At 45.2% G+C, this 19,797-nt stretch overlaps 1 protein-coding gene across 1 annotated transcript in view; it reads right to left on the bottom strand.

Annotated features, from left to right (window-relative positions):
* Positions 1-19,797, bottom strand: part of LOC122384614 (histone-lysine N-methyltransferase PRDM9-like) — a 60,666-nt gene that overhangs the window by 35,907 nt on the left and 4,962 nt on the right. Inside the window, exons 2-10 of the mRNA XM_043372201.1 lie at positions 16,492-16,712; positions 16,188-16,336; positions 15,725-15,798; positions 15,408-15,491; positions 14,595-14,671; positions 13,637-13,730; positions 13,380-13,486; positions 12,266-12,408; positions 11,986-12,119 (exon numbers count right to left, since the gene is read on the bottom strand). Of these exons, the coding sequence (XP_043228136.1) occupies positions 11,986-12,119; positions 12,266-12,408; positions 13,380-13,486; positions 13,637-13,730; positions 14,595-14,671; positions 15,408-15,491; positions 15,725-15,798; positions 16,188-16,336; positions 16,492-16,692 (1,063 nt within the window). The 5' untranslated portion in view covers positions 16,693-16,712. The remainder of the gene's footprint in view (positions 1-11,985; positions 12,120-12,265; positions 12,409-13,379; positions 13,487-13,636; positions 13,731-14,594; positions 14,672-15,407; positions 15,492-15,724; positions 15,799-16,187; positions 16,337-16,491; positions 16,713-19,797) is intronic.

Below are 19,797 nucleotides of genomic sequence, written 5' to 3' on the forward strand. Positions count from 1 at the left end.
AATTTCAGAAGACATAAATAATCTTGATCCTTAAAGCTACTGGGCGCCCGGAGCATTCGCTAGCATTCCATTGCCAGCTGCATTACCAACATCACATTTGCATAACTTTGGGTTCATCATAGTTGACAGTAGATGAACCGGCCACAGCAAACCCATGCCTCAGTCATTATCCCTTCCTTCCAAGCAGCCAACTGCCTAGCTAACCGGCCACCCGGCCCACCACCGCGATATGGAACAACGCTGGACTGCGCCATTTGCCTGCGGCAGTGCCCCACCGCGCCGGGGCTGTTTGACAGGTCACCCGCACCGTGACCTCGCCACCCGCCCCCCCCTCCCCATCGGGCCCAGCTCGGTAGTGACCTCTCCTTGAATCTCACATGGACTCGACCGAGGCTCATCGCCATCTAGTTACGTCTGGAGATCCTTACTAGATCCACTGTACATACGTAGGACTGCAAGAGCAAATTCTACAGCAAAACGTCTGCCACCCAGCCACCCAAAATCGAGCTTGCAACAAGGAATAACACCTCGTTGATTCGAAGATTGACCACCCCACCAATTATTTTTTAATTAAGACAGCCGAATCAGGGTTTTGGCCTGCCACTGCAAGTTTCAGCACACACAATGTTTTTTTTTTTTTAAAGAAAATAAGTCCGAATGGAAACGAAAGTGGCTGCAGTCTCGAGTGTCCCGCTAAGCAGCGCTTGTTGCAAATGACACCGCGGGGCACGTACCAACCACCCGACCTTGCCCGCGCCGGGTTCAGCGGTGATAATTTGGATCGAAAGTTTAACATTCCGCAGGTAGATGGCGGCACGGCCCTCCCGGGACTAGCGTAGCCCTCTTTCGCCAGTGGCCAGTTGTCTTAAAGGGAATAGTTCACTTTCCTGAAATTAGTTTTTTTTCATGGATTTATTATTTTTTATGATAAAAAATTATCAGAGGCCAGTTTTACCACAGAAAAATAGCCGCCTGCCGGATTTTTTGCCTTAAGACCGTTTCACACACCGAGCGTAAACGCGATGGGCACGTAAGCGGATAGGGTTTTGCCAATTACGTATGTAAATTGGTATGTGAAGCGGCCTTTAGGCAAACATTTCCGGCAGGCAGCTATTTTTCTGTTGGTAAAACTGGCCTCAGAAAGAAAAAATAAACCTTTTAATATAAAAGGACTATTTTTTATATTTTTATATAGGAAGAACTATATTCAATATTAAATCGTGTTTTCCGCGGAAGCTTATTACGCGTGGACCAATCATATTGCGTTGTTCAAAACCAGCTGCATGGTAGTTGGCTGACGCTGAGGTAGCTGCATTCTGGGTAATCTTCTGCGAGGACCGCATTCCTCTACAAAGCTCCTCATTCCTCCTCATTCTCCACATTCCTTGTAGAGGAAAGCGGTCCTTGCAGAAGATTACCCAGAATGCAGTTACCTCAGCGTCCGCCAATCAGCATGCAGCTGCCCAAACGACTGAGCATCATAACTCAATATGGCGGCATCAAGAATGCCAACACAGCTCAGCCATGATCTTATCGAGATAAAAAAGACCTATTGGACCAAAAAATAGCTACTACGCCATATTAATAAATATATGTGCGTGTGTAATGGCGAGGCCCCAAAATCCTCCACTGCTGCTGTTCAAAACACACCAAGATAAAACAGAAGGGTGTCCCATCCCCGTCCCTAAGAAAAGACACGCGTAATGGTGAAAGATGATCTGTTATTGAGAATCGCTGAGTCGCTCCACCTTTATGGGTCCGCAGGTGATTGGTGAGATATGACATGCGACTAAACCACTGAGGAGCAGCGGTGCGGCTTCTTCTCAGCGTGGGCACGCAACGCATGTGTCTGGTGAGCTTTGGCCGTTGAGTGAACCGTGCCTGGCAGATGGAGCACCCGTGAGGCCGCTCCCCCGTGTGGATAGGTACGCACGTGTGTGGTAAAAACTGATTGGTTATGGCCACGCCGACTCCAGCCATTCACTGCTCGATCCATATTTCGATTCGCGCCTCGTAGTTTTCCCAACTGTTATGGGTTCGCAGGTGTTTGGTAAGATATGCTCGGTAAGTAAACCGTGCCGAGCAGATTGAGCAGCCGTACGGCTTCTCCCCAGTGTGGGTCCGCAGATGTCTTTTGAGGTGTGGCCGTTCAAAAAACCGTGCCGTACAGACGGAGCAGCCGTACGGCCGCTCCCCAGTGTGTTTACGTATGTGTATAGTGAGAGCTGACCGTCCAGTGAACCGTGCCGGGCAGACGGAGCAGCAGTACGGCCGCTCCCCCGCGTGGATACGCAGATGGTGCTTGAGACTTGATCCGTGAGCAAACCGTGCCGTGCAGATGGAGCAGACGTGGGGCCGCTCTCCCGTGTGGGTACGCATGTGTATAGTGAGACTTCCCCGTTCATTGAATCGTGCCGTACAGATGGAGCAGCAGTAAGGCCGCTCCCCCGTGTGGGTCCGCATGTGTTTAGTAAGGTCCGACGGTTTAGTGAACCGTGCCGTACAGATGGAGCAGCCGTGCGGCCGCTGCCCCGTGTGAGTCCGCACGTGTTTGGTGAGTTCTGACCGTTTAGCGAACCGGGTCTGACAGCGTGAGCAGCCGTACGGCCGCTGCCCCGTGTGAGTCCGCACGTGTTTGGTGAGTTCTGACCGTTTAGCGAACCGGGTCTGACAGCGTGAGCAGCCGTACGGCCGCTGCCCCGTGTGAGTCCGCACGTGTTTGGTGAGTTCTGACCGTTTAGCGAACCGGGCCTGACAGTGTGAGCAGCCGTACGGCGGCTCCCCCGTGTGGGTCCGCAGATGGTGCTTGAGACTTGATCGGTGAGCAAACCGTGCCGGGCAGATAGAGCAGCCGTGCGGCCGCTCTCCCGTGTGGGTCCGCATGTGTTTGGTAAGGCTTGCCCGTTCAATGAACCGTGCCGGGCAGATAGAGCAGCCGTGCGGCCGCTCTCCCGTGTGGGTACGCATGTGTCTAAGAAGGCTTGACCGTTCAGCGAACCGTGCCGTACAGATGGAGCAGCAGTAAGGCCGCTCCCCCGTGTGGGTCCGCATGTGTTTAGTAAGGTCCGACGGTTTAGTGAACCGTGCCGTACAGATGGAGCAGCCGTGCGGCCGCTGCCCCGTGTGAGTCCGCACGTGTTTGGTGAGTTCTGACCGTTTAGCGAACCGGGCCTGACAGCGTGAGCAGCCGTACGGCCGCTGCCCCGTGTGAGTCCGCACGTGTTTGGTGAGTTCTGACCGTTTAGCGAACCGGGCCTGACAGTGTGAGCAGCCGTACGGCGGCTCCCCAGTGTGGGTCCGCATGTGTTTGGTAAGGCTTCGAAGTTCAGTGAACCGTGCCGTGCAGATGGAGCAGCAGTAAGGCCACTCCACAGGGTGAGTCCTACGGTGGCTTTTCATATGTCCGAAGCAGTCGGTGGAGTATTGACACCACTCGCACTTGAATCTGCCGTTCCTGCCGATGTGACCGTGATATCTCTTCACGTGTCCGTCCAGACGTTGTTGTCCCACACATCTAACTTGGCAATGGGGACATTGAAGTGGACCTCCAATACCTGTGAAACAAATTTACAGACTGATTGTATGATTGTATGACATACTGATCACAAACAGGTAAAAACCCAATTACAGGTGACGTCCATACATATACAGGGTGTCTCAAAAGTTCGTTGAAAGGCAAGAAATTCAATGTCGAAATTTTGCATGGACATTGGTAACAACCGTCCTCAAGCAGTGCCATCGTTTTCAAATGCATTCGACCATTTATGAGCACACAAAAGGGGTTCATCTCTGACCATGGGTCAGGCACGAAAATGGAGGTCGCAAAATCGGGTCTGTTGTGAAACTCTTTGTTTCAGGAGTAATGGGAAATGGTCAAGTCGGAACTGACACATGGCAGAGTGTCGGCGAGGATGGGTACAACATGATGATCATCTAAAAGAATGTTGGCTAAAATTTTTGAAGGACGAAATCATGCGAGACTTACAGCGTTTTGAACGACCATCGTACGACAGCAGACTCGTATGCCGGAAAGCAGCTGAAAATGTGGTCATAACTATTGAAAACTAGCAAGAAGCTGACAACCAAAGGCAACCGAAGTTCAAAGAATAGCAGTTTATCGTAAAATAAGGGCAAAACATCGTTTGACATTCTTTATGATATCTATAATTCTAAAATTTTCGGGAAAATAACACGAAAATCGTCAATGTTAAGGAAAATTGGCCCAAAAAAACGTCAATTTATGCAGAGATTGATCTTAGGAGGTTTCAAGAGGCAGATCTGGAACGAATAGCTTTCTTTCAGACTCAAAATCCCGACAAAACCAAATGATAGACAGGTTTGGACCTTTAACAAAGCAGAAACTCTCCCGAGGAAAACACTCCGCAGCCCAGCGAATGTTAAGGCATGAGGAATGACGAGCGTTTGGGATTTTCAAAATTTGCGCAGTGTGTCTCAGAAACAAACGGCCAACATATTTTGCTACTATATGATGCGAAATACTTACCCCTGGCACTTCCCGTTTGTTCAGAAACGGGGTCATTTTGAAAAGGAAAATGGTGCTTTGGAGGTCGGTGCCAGTCTTCGTGAAGGAGTTGGCGCCAGAGAATACCTACAAAATACTCATGAATGATGTCGATGCTGGCTGTCGGCTTTCAGGGAGAAGCAGATGTTGACGAGGAGCTCGTCAAACCTAAATCCGACCCAGAAACTGCAAGGGATTCCCCTGCAAGACATTGAAAGCAGGCCACCTTTTATCAGCCTCCGGCAGCTGACGGAGCGACGAAAATCGGTATGGGCAAATATTTTTGGAGCTACAGCAAAGGGTTTGGTTTCAAACATTCCGAATTAGCTGTCAAAGCATGTAGATTTGTCTAGTGTACACATAGGCATCAAAGTCTTAGCTTTTTGGCTGGTTCTTATATGCTTTATTGGCATGGGAAATGTGTCAACGAACTTTTGAGACACCCTGTAAACACAATGGCAGGAATAAGCTGATGTCGAATAATGAATGCTATGCTACTCAGACTCTTCATGACGTGAAGACTTTAAAGGGACCCTCCCAACTTTAAGAATTAACGAATTGGCATGAGAGCGATGTCCCGAGGTTTAGAAAGATCAAAAATGAATATCTACCAATTTCACCGAAAAATATTCACTACTTTTCAAGATATTACACTTTTTCTTTTGTTTACTTTTTGGGATCTCCGCTGTTCCTAGCGACTTCATTTGGAAGCAATAATTTGGCATCCTTGACGTGCGGCAGACGTTGCGCGCAAAGCAGTGTATACCACCACGTGTTAACGGTGGTGTCAGTCTAAGAGTTAAAAATCGTTAGATCTCCGCTGACGTCACAAATTCTAAGGGGGCATTAAAATGCATTAGCCCCTTAGAATATGAAAACTGCAAGTTTGAAATTAAATATCTCCGAATTTAAGCAATTATCGATGTTGTAAGTGCCGAAATCGGTATTTGCAGGCCAGGGCTCCCAATTTGGCTATCTCAACTCAAAACTAATGTTAAAGTGGGATGGTCACTTTAAGGATTGACGTAAATTTTACTGCTTCCCTCTTCAACTCTCCCATTGGGCCGGTAAATACGTCAACTGAGGGATTCCCGGCAACAAGATCGTTAACGACACATCTGAAAGTCTAGTGTCTGACGACAGTCAAAGGTCAGCTATAAACTTTCCGGCATCAAAACAACACCTGTCAGACCAATAAAGGGACATCTATCACGTCGTTTCAATCGACAGTTGTGCGGTGTAATGGCGAGTCGCAAAATCCTTGACTATTGCTTAAAATGCACCGGAAAGAAGCCACGGCGGTGTGGCCAAGTACCCTTGTGAGTTGAAATGTACAGTCCACAGCAGAAGTAATGTGCGGTTTCAGTCATGAGTATGTTCTGCTTCTGAAGCTTATGAACGATTAGCCAGACTACAATGAAACTTTAAATGTAGCTTACATGTATCGTCACCCTTGCAGCTGCAAGTTTATCTATTGACGTCTTCTTTCGATCACTCCGCATTTAAAAATCGCCAGTCAAAGCCATCCGTTGAGATTGGTAAAACCGCACATTACTTCAGCTGTGGGCTGTACAAGTGAAAGAAGATAATCTGTTATTGAGCATTGCTGCGCCGCTCCCCCGTATGGGTTTCCATATGTCTGGTGAGAGTTGACTGTTGAGTGAACTGCACCATAAAGGTGGAGCAGCCATACGGTTGCTCCCTTCATGCGGGATGACCGTTAAGTGAACCGTGTCGTGCAGATTAGGCCGTATGGCCTAATGCAGTTTGGCCGCTCCCCCGCGTGGGTCCGCATGTGTTAACTGTTTGATGAGGGTGGACCGTTCAGTAAACCGTGCCGTGCAAGTGGATCAGCATTAAGCAGTGCGACTGCTCTCCGTGTGGGTTCGCATGTGTGTCGCAGGGGATGACCGTTGAGTGAACTGCGCCGTGCAGATGGAGCAGCCGAACGGCATCTCCTCCGTGTGGGTCCGCATGTGTAATTGTATGTTGAGGGATGACCGATTAGTGAATCATGCCGTAAAGTGGAAGCAGACATACGGCCGCTCTCCGGTATGTCTCCGTACATACGTTGAGGTGTGACCGTTGAGCGAACTGTGCCGGACAGATGGAGCAGCCGTGCAGTCGCTCTCCAGAGCGGGCCCGCATGTCTCATGAGGGATCTGGGATGGCCGTTAAGTCAGCCATGTCGTGCAGAATGCAGATGGAGCAGCCGTATGGCCGTTCTCCAGTGTGAGTCCTACGGTGGCGTTTCATGCTGCCTGAATGATCGCTAGAGTACTTGCACCATTCGCACTTAAGAGTTCATGGTCATATTGGCAAGAACGGTAGATGCAGACACGTAATGAGAGTTCAGTCATATTGGCAAGAACGGCTACGGCAGATCCATCACGTGTCTGTTCAGACGATGCTTTCCGAGACGTCGAAAGTCGCAATGGAGTCAGTGAAGTGCACCACCGATACCTGCAAAACTCATTTACAGATTGAAAGGGTCGAAAATGTATGAAGTTAACATTCAGGTGAAATGATTGCACTCATAATGGAAAATATTTAGTTTGTTCTAGACTTAGAGACCTAACGTTTCTTTTTCCCGCGTTCTTCTAGCTTTATCACCGAAATATTCGGTGGTGGCTAAAACATGCATAAACATTAAGAAGATGGCAGAAACTCGTACCCTGGATGCAGCGTAAACCAAACTTGGTATGCGTTTATGCAAATTTACTGTTTTTAAGTACATAAAATGATTTCGTATAAAAGAACATGACCGTTTAGTGAGGTTCACTTGTTAGAAAAGTCAGAGCTCCCCATATCCTAACTCATCTAGCTTTCGTCAGGTGAATGCTAGCTTATTTTGTGCCAATAAAAGTCGTTGCCTTGACCCATGAGCCGCTGGAGGGAGGGGGGAGCTTAAGTCGCCCCCTTTACGTTTGGTGTGATTTTTCCGAAATCTGATAACACATGAACTTGGTACTTGATATAGCTTCACATGAATACCTAGGCCATATTTGAGGAAAGTTTGGTGATTGCAGCACCTAGGATGACGTCATGAAGTATTCTCGTTTTCCGATATGGAGCATTTCTGACGTCACTGACCATGAAACGTAACGGTAAATGAAATATACGGCACCTGCTGTCCTTTAGGTCAATCTAGGTAGCTTTTCGACTAGTTCCTGCCCAGTGCCCAGGGATGGGTACCTAACTCAGAATCGGAGAACTATCGCAAACAATCGGAAATTAAAAACGCAAATATATTATTAGACATCTGACGTAAATGTGACATCATTTCAAATGACATCAACGCAGAAGTTTAACACAGCTAAGGCTAACTATTCAGATATATAAAAAGAGACATCAAGTTGCCCTACCACCCCCTCACCCCCGCGGTTGGTAGATGGCGCAGAGGCCAGTGACCGCCGGGTAAGTAAAGGTCTACGCTGTACTGCAATTATCTACACATTTTTTTTCACCGGATTTCGGAACAAAAGAAAAATCTGCTCCTTTTCCTTTTGATTAAAATGTAGTAGGCTTCCACAATAACTAATGCGCTAGTGCATAAGCCACCAGGGTCTCCAACACTCTGGGGTTCTCCAACACACTGGGCTTGATGCGAACCGACGCTTCTCGACCTGTGCCCGCAGCTGGGTCGTGGTGGAGGCGGGTGTCTCCTCATTCACCTCCCGAGGGACATAGCCCACAAAATTTCGGGAGGACCGGGATCAGACCTACTATCTGGTCAAATTCCTATGGCCAAGCAAGATCGGAGGTTCACCCGATATCATTTCTGGGCCTTCTTCGTGCGGTGGCGCGCCGTCCTGCATGAAGACTGCGTGACTTGGATCAGGCATCACGGCGCCTTCACAGACAAAGCCCTCGTCGCCTGTAGGGCGGGGCGCCTCTAAACATCCGCTGAGCAGGATGTTGCTCCGGTATTGTTCGCCGTTTATGGTGATTTTCTACGACTTCAAAGGCAGCTGAGACATCCGGAGAGTAGCTGAACATGCTCTGGAGTCTGGAGCTGGATATTTGCCAGTAGTGCTAACCGGAACGTCCGAGCTGCTCGCTCCCCCAACCCCCCCACTCACGGCCATTTTGACGGTTCAGAGAACGGCGACACATCCGATCAGAACACCCTCCCCAGTCTTCCTCCGACCAGTGCAGGTGCCCCGATGTGACCTTCAGGCGCTGGATCGGTTGCTTTCCCGTCGGTAATTTTAGTTTGGCAGCATCAGGAAAATTCTGTGCAGGTATTGGTGCACCACGGTATGGGCGTCTTATGTCCCGCCACGGAGGGCCTTTAACATGGTACTGAACGTTACGTTGAAAGTTTGTTTTTCTTTCAGAAACTTTTGATTAAACCCGATGAAGGGGCATTCCACGTGAAGTGGGACAAAAAATGATAATTTTGAACCTCACCTCCTCCGATTTTTACAAAACTTCGTGAAACTATTCATCTATATGTGGAAAGAAAGGAGACATTTTTTTGTCCAGATATGACGTCACGTTTCCGAGATCCACGTCATCAAACATTGACTTAGGCAAGTCACATCATTATCTTTAAAGTGTCATAACTTTAAAAGTTTTAGACATATCGAACCGTAATAAAGTTTGAAATGGAGGAAATAGATCAGGCTTTATTTTGAGGATAAAATTGATGGCGTGATTAACTAATTAGTTAGCTTAATTAAAAATAAATTATCAAATTTTGAATTTGTGAAAAATGGGTACCCTTCGATTTTGCTAATTTTTACATGTTTTATTCTCCTATACATCAGTTACATCATATAAAAAATCCAGAATGGCCCGACGTTTACGTAGCTGTCTTTTGGACTTCGTAATATCTGACACTCGCGTGTTTCGTTTTAGCAACCAAAAAGAGGCGCTACCTGGAGATGCTTCTTTCTCACCTAACTAATCCAAAGGAAACCTAACCTTACCTGACCTAATCTAACACTCATAAATATGTAAAGCCCTCACGACAGTTGCCGGCTGGTCAAATGCTACTTAGAAACGAACATTAGCCCTCACGACAGTCACCGGCTGGCCAAATGCTACTTGAAACGATTAACGAATGCGTGCTTCATGCTTGAGGCTGACCGGCCGCGAGCCCGCGACCTACAGATTACGAGGCGGGTACACTCCTCGGCACACTAACTACTAAGCCACGAAGATAGCTGGTCAATGGTCATGGTTGATGGTCGAGGTGTAAGCCAGTTTTTTAATGATGCAGTAGGGCATTCTCGGGGCGGCGCCTCTCTTTGGTTGCAAAAAGGAAATACGCCAAACTTTCCCAGCGCTAGGGGACAAGGAGGTTTAAAACTAAAAAAAAAAAAAAATTGAATGGTAGGTGGGGGTGGTGGGGAACTTTACTGTGTGTCAATTTCAGGACCCTAGATCAAAATATTCAAGGTTAAATGAGGTTAAACGTGGTCAAACTTGCCATATGAGTGACTATTTTGCGTTTATACGCCCATAACTCAAAGAGTTATGGGCCGGTTGTCCTATTTCTTTCTTTATACGACAGGGCGTACATTTTTTAGTGGGTTTTGAGAATCTCTAGTTAATCTAACCATAAATTTGGCAAGTGGCCAGCTAAGAGTAAGATGTCGCCGGCAGAGGCGGGGATCGGCCGACGCGGGAAATGTTTCAGCCACAATATTGTGTTTACACCGTATTCATTTGAATTCTTTACCAGTTGATTTTCGTATTTATTTGCACATAAGATTTGTTTATTTGTTTATTATCACCAAGACACCCACAGGCACAAAGAGCCCACTTACGGATGCAGTCACATAGCTAAAAAGGCAAACGACAAAATGCAAGAACACGTGCATAAAACTGAAAACAGAGGCTGTAGTGTAGGTATTCAATCAGCCAATGTAGCTGCCCAGAGTACGGGCGTACGTCAAAGCCTCACTCCGAAATGATGCAGACGGGTGGTAAAAGTCTACGGAGGGACTATGCGTCAGAAATTCGTTGCACACAAGAGGGATGCGCGCGGTCAGGCTGTTCTTAACAGTGTTCACTCTCCCGAATGGAATGTGAAAAAGGCTAGACGGGAATCACGTTAGCCTGTTTCCAGGCCGCAGTAAATACCCCTGACCTGACAGAAACAGAACAAATGATCTCCAGAGGGGTTGCCAATTCCACCGCACACTCGTGCAAAATTCTAGCACTGAGCCCATCGGGGCCGCACGCCTTGTGTGAGCTCAGCTCTCGCAGGAGCGTAACTATCCGCCCTCGTGGGACAGTGAACTCGTCCAGTCCAGGAGCGTTCAGCACAGGCGGAATAGGCAGTGCGTCGACCAAGGGGGTCACAAAACTTTCTAGCGAAACATGCGTTCAGGCAGTTTGCGCGTTGTTCATCGCCTTTAAAAAGATTGCCTGCACACAAGATTTGACGCGAATCGATCATAATCAGCGGTAAGAAGCGCAGTGCATAGATGGAACCGTCCCGCGCCGGCACAGTCTACCATTCAGGCGGCGAGTAACGGCCGCCGCGCCGCTCCGGCAGGATGTTTGACTTTACACCGCTATTACTATGTAGAAAAGTTGCGGATCGATTCACCTATTGCTTGCACGGGAAGATTTGCAATTTAATTTTGGACAGGTACCGAAAATAAGACGTTGATGTAATAATTACGTCGTGAGTTATTGGCAAAAACAGGTGGGGTTGGCGAAATCCGCCCCTTCCACTGCGTGTGCTGCGTTGCACTTCTTGTTGCTATACCATCCAAAGTTATTGTTGGCCTACTCTAACTTTCTCAGCACGTGTGCCTTACGTATAGAGGAAGAATATATCTTAATTTGAGCAAAATCGAAGGGTATGTACCCATTTTTCACAATTTATATTCTAAGAAATTAATTCAAAATAAAATAATTTCAAAATTGTTAAATAATGTAAAAATTGCCAAAGTTACCTAGCATAACTCATTATGTACACATTTCAGTTTGTTTGAAATGAATATCTTCAAAAATGTTGAAGCTGTAGATCTTTTAACATTGCAATACATGTCCAATTTTGCTAAAAAAAGCAGATGTTTAGCGGCTTGTATCTCTGTAACCCGAGGGCATGTGACAAAATCCTTTCACCCTCAGAGGTTTCACCCAATAGCCAATAAGTATCCAAGTTAGAACAAAATCGCAGGGGTGGCCGATTTCGGCTGTCCCGGTTGACATGGAATGCCCCTGAAGTCCATCCCCCCCCCCCATGACGTGAGGGCTATTTCGCAAGCCTACATGTCAATTGAACGAACGAAATTCAAGTAGTTTGGTTAACACAAGTGAAGTCAACAGTTACACACGTTTATTTAGTTTACCAGAGTTTATCAGATCAGTTATCATAGCAGCAGAACCTCAACTAAATGGACAAGGACACAGTCTACTGTCGAAAGAAAGGTAAATGTCATTACCTGGATCCCTTCGATGGACACTATAGCCCTCGGAACCGCCAACGATGTACTGACCTGAGCATGACGGTCCGGCCGGAGAGGAAGTCACAGACTCCCCAGACGTCTCCGAGTGGACGGTCAGCTCCCGGGCCGAGTCGTCTTCGTAGTACACCAGCAGCTCTGAACCTTTCGGGATGGGCTTTGACGTCCTGCATAGGTCGATCAATACAGTCAATACAGAATTGGTCATTAATAGCTCAGAAGTATCCATGATACCACAAGATAAACCGTGTACAAAATACGAAACGCAGTTAGGTGGTACAGATCCGTGCGGGATTGTAAGACTACAACGCACCTGAAGTATATCTGACCCCGGTACTGGAAGGCCACTAGGTTTTGTTCTTCCTCCGAGCGGGCACAGTTGACCCTTCTGAGCCAGTTGCTGCAGCTCGGGTCTTCGGCATTCACCGTGTGATGCACACGCTCACCCTTCTTCATCTGAAGTACGACAATAAAATAGCATATCAAATCTAGGAATGAAAAAATCGCATATATCATGAGACAGCATTGTCAACTTTCTGTCATTCTAATACCTATAAGTGTGAAATGATTTTAATATTCTTTAATCGTCTCGATAACTCCATAGTAATAGAAGCGACAGGTGCCGGTGTGAAAGTAATGGAACCAAAGTTCAAGTATGGCACAAAATATGAACCAGCAAGATGTTATTGCAAATAAGGACAATGGATATTCGACAGAGAAATTACCAGTGGTGGGCACTCCTAACTTGACCCCGACTTCGATAACGATAATTCGATAACCTTTTCAAGGTCGGCGACTTCGATAACGATAACTCGATGTCCAAATCGGTCACTTCGATAACGCAATAACGATAACAATAACTTCACAGAAGAAATAAATCGAAAGGATAAAATATTTGAAATGAATAAGCTTCTAATGCGAAGCAAACGAGCGAAGGAAACGAGCCATACACCCACTAGGAAAACCTATCTGGACATATTGCACGGTGCCAGACGACTGTGAGTCCAACTTGTTGGCCACTGATTGGCCACTTGCGCGGAGGCATATTGCATTCCTCGCATTCTTGGATAAGGAAAACATTCCTTTAGTAAGGATAACATTTGTCGAAAAACTTGAGTATCTTTGCCGACAGAGCTTGTTGGGCCCAAAAACGTTCCAAATAGCATTTTTCAGTGCTCAATCTACAAAACTGTTATCTTAGTTCAAAACCCCATGTTGAAGGTGAACATTCCCTTTAATACGCTCGCGTCGTATTTGATGAAGTTATCGTTATCGATTGACCGAAACGGGGACTTTGATAACGCGACTTCGATAACGGTAATCAATAACGATAAACTTGAAAGAAAGGTTATCGTCGATAACGACTTCGACAATCGTGATCGATGTGAGTTATCGAAGTGCCCACCACTAGAAATTACAAAACCAACCTGCCATCTGTACCCGGTGGTTCGAGCCTGACCCTGCTCGGTGGTCAAGATGCCCTCGTAAGGACCAAGTCTTTGGCGCACAGGAAGATCATTATCCGCAAAAACTCCTGAAATCAAATGAATGCATGTTTTCACCTCACCTTAATGAACACACAATGTACTGATTTTATAACGTTCTGCATTGCAAAAACAATAGCAAAATATTTGCAATAAATGTACAGCAGCGGTTCCTACTTGTTCAAGCCTTGTCAACTTACCGGTGCCAGACGCTGGATTTCTTGACTGACCAGAGCTGAGAGAAGGCGGCAGAGTCTTGACATCTCTTTCGGCATCTCCGATACCGGGTCGTGCCTGGAATATTCAGCGTAGGTATAATATAGGGAGCAATGTCGACCAAGAATGATGTAATGAACTAGGTAGGATGACCGTTAGCTTGTTTGGAAAGTAGCCAGGGATGTTTTGTGGATAAAGATCAACAGGGACCTGTTGTACACATGGTCGCACCCATGACAGTACTGAAAAAACTGCTGCACATGCATTAGCTACAGAACTACGTTACTATAAACAAAACTGCCCATTTCTACATGCCCATAATGTCAGTTTGTGACTTTAAAGTGACCATCCCACCTTAACATTAGTTTTGAGTTGAGATAGCCAAAATGGGGTCCCTGGCTTGGACTTACCGGTTTGAGCACTCACAACATCGACAAATGCCTCAAATCGAAAATATCTATTTCAAAGTTGCAGCACTTTGGATTCAGAGGGGCTAATGCATTTGAATACCCCTCTGAATGTTTGACGTCAGCGCAGATCCAACGATTTTAAAATGTTTGACTAAAACGTTTGATAGCACGCGGTGGTATATGCTGCTTTGCGCGCAACAAGTGCCGCACGTTCAGCTGCCAAACTATTGCTTCCAAATAAAGTCGCTAGGAACAGTGGAGATCCCAAAAAGTAAAAAAAAAGTAAAAGTCTAATATCTTGAAAACCAGTAAATATTTTTCGGTGAAATTTGGTAGATATTTGTTTTCGCTCTTTCTGAACAGAGCGACATCACTTTCATGCCAATTCATTAACTTTTTTTAAGGTGGGAGGGTCCCTTTACACCTAAATGGTCACATTCAATGTCGAAATGAGGGAGGCACACACAGGTGTAATAAAAGACACCAACTGAAGGATAATGTGTGGAGGATCCCAAACCAACAAGTTCCTTACCTTGGCATCGGGTATGACCTCCAGCGGGCCATGGACGGGACATTCTCCGTCAAAATCGCGGGAACACACGTCACAAACTGCCGGAAAGATGGGCGAATGAGTTTCTACGACTCGATGGACAATACAGTAAGATTTCATTTTGTATGTTTTTGTTTGACCAAAACAGTACGAATGACGTCTATTGTTGTTTTTATCTTTATGTAGTTTTATGAGTTCTCATCGTGTGCATTCGCCTTTTGATGAAGAAAAGTTTACTATAGTTGGTTTTTTTTTCAAAAGGACGCTGGCTCCAAGTATGTTTTTCGAACAAGCACGTGTTTTAGCGAGCAAAACGAGCAAAAACTGAACCTGAGAAAATCGAACGTAGACTAATTTTAACATGTGATTTCTTCCCGATAATTTACATGTGTGCGTTTTGGAACCAGATATGAGAACAGTGGTGACGTCATGCTGTCGAACATGTATTGAAATGTAACGTATAACTATCATGGACGGAACCGCTTACTCGATTATAAGCTCGGCAACAGTGAAAAACTAGTTTCACCCAAATTCGTTGACACTTGTCCCATTGCACGGACATTTGGGTGCCTGCTGCCACCAGTGACGTAATCATAGTGTGTACTTTTTTAAGAAACAATTTCCAGCTACTTACCGTGCGCAATTTGAAATCGATTATTTTTTCGGTAAGAAATTCTTGGCCAGACACTGAAGCTGCCAAAACTCACGTGAGAGCTTCGATATTGAACTTTGAGCCAGCGTCCTTTTGAAAAAAAAAACGAACTATAGTTAACTAAAAGAAGGGGGAATACTCACATACGTTACTATCATCAAGACCATCCACGTCCCGGTAGTTTATGACGAGACTTTGACTCTTGATGAGCCCTCCCCCAACAAAAACTGGAATAAAATGCAATTATTGGTCATGTATGATTGGACAGCGCTTCGATCACGGCCAATTCAATAGAAGGTATGACAATCTGACCACTGTTTAACTCAGTAGAGTCCAAATCCAATTAAGTATATGATAATAAACTGACATTTTCTCTGAAAAAGAGTACAAAAATAAGACTCATGATACGGTAACGGGATATGGGTAAAACCCTTTACGCATTCCTGATATAACAACTTACCTTCAACAAAGTCTTGACTGTCCGACGAAACATCTGGCAACAGATTCATTTTTCCATTGGAGATGAACCAAGCACTGAAACAAAATAAAAACGCAACAATTATGAGAATTCATCGACGGATATGGTGTCTAAAACCTTAAATACCGTAGTTTGTGCAACTTTGGCCACCAAGGGCAACTCTTGGTGGCCAAAACGGTTTGTTGCGCGAAAAAAAAAAAACGGTTTGTTTTGTTGTCAATTTTTACACTAAGGGGAAAGTGAGGCAAAACGGTCAGGGTAGCCTACCCTGACCGTCTTACCCCACTTTCCATAAAGTGTTAAACGTTACAGCAAAACAAATCGTTTTTTTTCAGTCGTGGGCCAAAGTTGCGCTTGGTGGCCAAAGTTGCGCTTGGTGGCCAAAGTTGCACGAGACGACGGTACCCACTCAAAATTCAACAACAGCACGGAGTCATGCCCTTACCTGTCCCGGTCCACCTCAGTGAACCCGATGAAGTCCTCAGACGGTGACGGCGACCGACACAGGAACTCTTCCTCCTTCACCAGAGACTGCAGAGCGCGGTCCGACAAAGGATCGTCGTCCGACCCCGAGGGAGACGACGGCCGCTCAACCTAGACCGAAGAAAGAGAAACCAGTTATGTTAAAAACAGCACGTTATTCCACCATAGATATGAAAATTGGAACACATTTTGTTTGCACATCCCTTGTATCAACATGACAGTAAAAACAGCAGTGACAAATGAGCAGCATGTATTTATGCACTTACCCTTGGTGAAGTGACTTCAATCTTTATCTCCTCCTTCACAACCGGCTCAGGGATGCCCTCGGAGCCACTGTCTATGGGAGTGGAGTCGCTCTGCTTCTGGGACTGCCTCACACACTGTGACGGACCCCATTCCTCGTCGCTGTCAGCAGAGCCCTCCCGAGACCCCTTTGGGTCTGCCGGTGTCGTTGACACAGCCCGCATGGACGGCAGTGGCTCAGACCCTGGTGGGATGGGTCCAATGTCCTTTGTCAGTTCACGTCGATCATAGCTACACCGAATCATAACAAGGCGAACCTGCTGTCATGCTTGATAAAAACGCAAAGTTGTAATATTCATGTGCTTTCCAAACTTTTCTCATAGCATCCATTTTCGTGATCCTGACTCGGAAACGTGGTTCAGCTTTTCAAAATTGGGGGCGAAGAAGCTCACTCAATTCACGGAACTACTGCAAACTTGTTTGTTTAAAAAGTGTCATTTTTTCAACAAGAAATTTTGAAATATTTACAAATAACGTTGTAGGGCAGGTTCCTGAACGCACTGCCTAGGGGCGCATTCGTGCATTTTTTTTGCGATTTATGACTTTATATGTAGTAGGTTTCACTTATGACGCTCGCCTGACTCAGTCTCGGCTGCTTGCGACATCGTGACAAGTAATCCACGCGACCTTGGTAAGGTCACGGAGGCGGGCCGATGGCCGACAGTTGGCACATTCTTGGGTATTTGATGAGGTCCTAACTACAATTGTGACGCTGTTGATACAAATATGCAACAGCAGAAATTTTAGGTTTTAGGTTAGGTTAGGTTGTTGGTTTGTAGGTTTTCGGTTGTAGGTTGGTAGGTTTGTGGGTTGTAGGTTGTTAAGTTGTAGGTTGGTAGGTTATAGGTAAGTAGGTAAGGTTAGGTCAGGTTTGATTATGTTTTTTATTTTATTTGCGAGACATGTTAGTATCATTTTTGGATTCAGGATGTCAAATAATGTAAGAATATGAAAAAATATCATTGAACTCTTCTTAGGACTTTATCTTGACATTTACCCATTCTTGTTGGCCAGCCCATTCTTTCTACATTTGTTGTGCAATGCATTGTTGTCGAAAGGAATCAAGTAAAATGACCCCCTGTCAATTTCTTTTGGTAAATTTCTGGTAATGCCCAGTAATGCCTCAAACTTTGCAGGGTGCAGGGAAGTGCCCACCCCTTGCACGAAAGTGCCCTATACATGGGGCAGGTTCGTGCAAACGTTCAGAGTTATTAAAAATCTTTTTTCTCATAGAAGCAATCATTTTAGAGGATAACTTTTAAAGAGGAAAAATATCTGCAATAGTTCCTTTCCATACTACAATCAACAATTTTGCCATCGCACCAACCAAAGAACAGATAATTGAAATCATAAAGTCTTTCTTTTGATGGAATCAAAAGTAATATAAAGTTTAATGTTAGGCATGACACGACTTTCATGTATTAACCCGCGCCCCACTGGGGTCTTTCTATAACGCGCCCCACTGGGGGGGGGGGGGAAAGCTATTTATAGCCACCCTCCTAACTCCGAAACTACTGGGCCGATTGTCAAAATTCAAACGGCGTCTGATAGCCCTGGAAAAACTGTCGAGCGAAACCTAATTTCATTGACCTCGAGGTCACCGATGACGTCACAGGTCAGGTCAAAGTAAAAATTATCGACGTTTTGGCTTCTTAACTATTTGAGCTCTGGCCGCCGGCTCAAAAGTCGGATCAGGCTCAGTTTTGGTTTACACACTCATGAATACATGTCTAAGATGCCCTTAGGGTACCAAACTTGTACTTCGAATATTTCAGGTCACGGGCAGGTTATCCTAGGTCACGGAAATATTATATTTAATCGGTCACGTGACACATGTTTTATGGTCCATTTAGGCCATAGATTTCAATATCAGTATCGTCTGTGTCATATCAGGCCATTTTCAGCTGAAAAAAGCTGAGGTCAGGTCATTTTCAGGTCAAAAGAGGTCAAATTTTAAAGTTGAAATTTTTCAACAAAAAAGGTGTCTATCAGATGCAGTTTGAGCTCAGGAACACGATGGTGCTATTTATTTTGGTGTACGATGTCAAAAACGTACCGAAAAAGTGATTTGAAAATTTGATGACGGATATTTTTACTATAAAGCGTATAACTTGGCTATTTTTGAAGATATCGGGCCAAAACTTCCTAGAGTAGGTCACCAGTATGTGTTCTATCACATATATTCCGTTTTTTTCGTAAAAGCAAAAACTTTTTTGAAAAATTTAAAATATATACTTTTTGAAAGTGTAAATGTCCAATTTTCAAAATTTTCAAAATTTTGAAAATCCGAGATAGCAATTTGATAGCCCTGTTCATTCTGAGTCCGCTCATGCAAAGAAATCGGATCTATCTTAAAAACTGAGTCTTGAGAGCGATTGCCGTAGTTCGATGTTTTGCATCAAAATCGGCCGAACATGACGTCACTCTGACGTCATTTCCGGCCGACCTATGGTAGGTAGAAAGTTATAATTTAGACACAAGGTGTCAAATTGATGCAGGCAATAGTTTGAACTCAAACTATTGAATGTGCGTATGCGATATATTTTATTATCAAAAGTGTGTTTGAAGATGTGTCCTGTATCAATTTGAAAAGTTTTGTCACTGAAGATGAATCACATATATGAATATAGGTACATTCTTGGACGATTCCGCGAAAACGAACTATTTCTATCGAGAGTTTTCAAAGGATTTCATGCATGAGGCCTTGGCCGAGTGCATGAAATTCTTCGAAAACTCGAGATAGAAATATTTTGTCGCGGTAGAGTCCTAGATATTATTTCATGTATGTTTCATAATATCGTTCGTTATCTGCTTAAAAATACCGAAATTTGCTAAAACAAAATACAGTTACATTAACTACACGTTGGGTACCTACTGAAATACAGGCAGTTTTAATTACTTAACAGACAGCAAAGCTTACAAACTTCCTTTAAAGGGACCCTCCCACCTTCAAAAAAGTTAATGAATTGGCATGAAAGTGATGTCGCTCGGTTCAGAAAGAGCGAAAACGAATATCTACCAAATTTCATCGAAAAATATTCACCGGTTTTCAAGATATTAGACTTTTACTTTTGTTTACTTTTTGGTATCTCCGCTGTTCCTAGCGACTTTATTTGAAAGTGCGGCATTTGTTGCGCGCAAAGCAGCATATACCACCGCGTGCTACCAAACGTTTTAGTAAAAGATTTAAAAATCGTTAGATCTCCGCTGACGTCACAAATTCTAAGGGGGCATACCAATGCATTAGCCCCTTAGAATCTGAAAACTGC

Source organism: Amphibalanus amphitrite, unplaced genomic scaffold (genome assembly GCF_019059575.1).
Source record: "Amphibalanus amphitrite isolate SeventyFive unplaced genomic scaffold, NRLGWU_Aamphi_draft 000194F_arrow, whole genome shotgun sequence".
NCBI classification, from domain to species: Eukaryota; Metazoa; Arthropoda; class Thecostraca; order Balanomorpha; family Balanidae; genus Amphibalanus; species Amphibalanus amphitrite.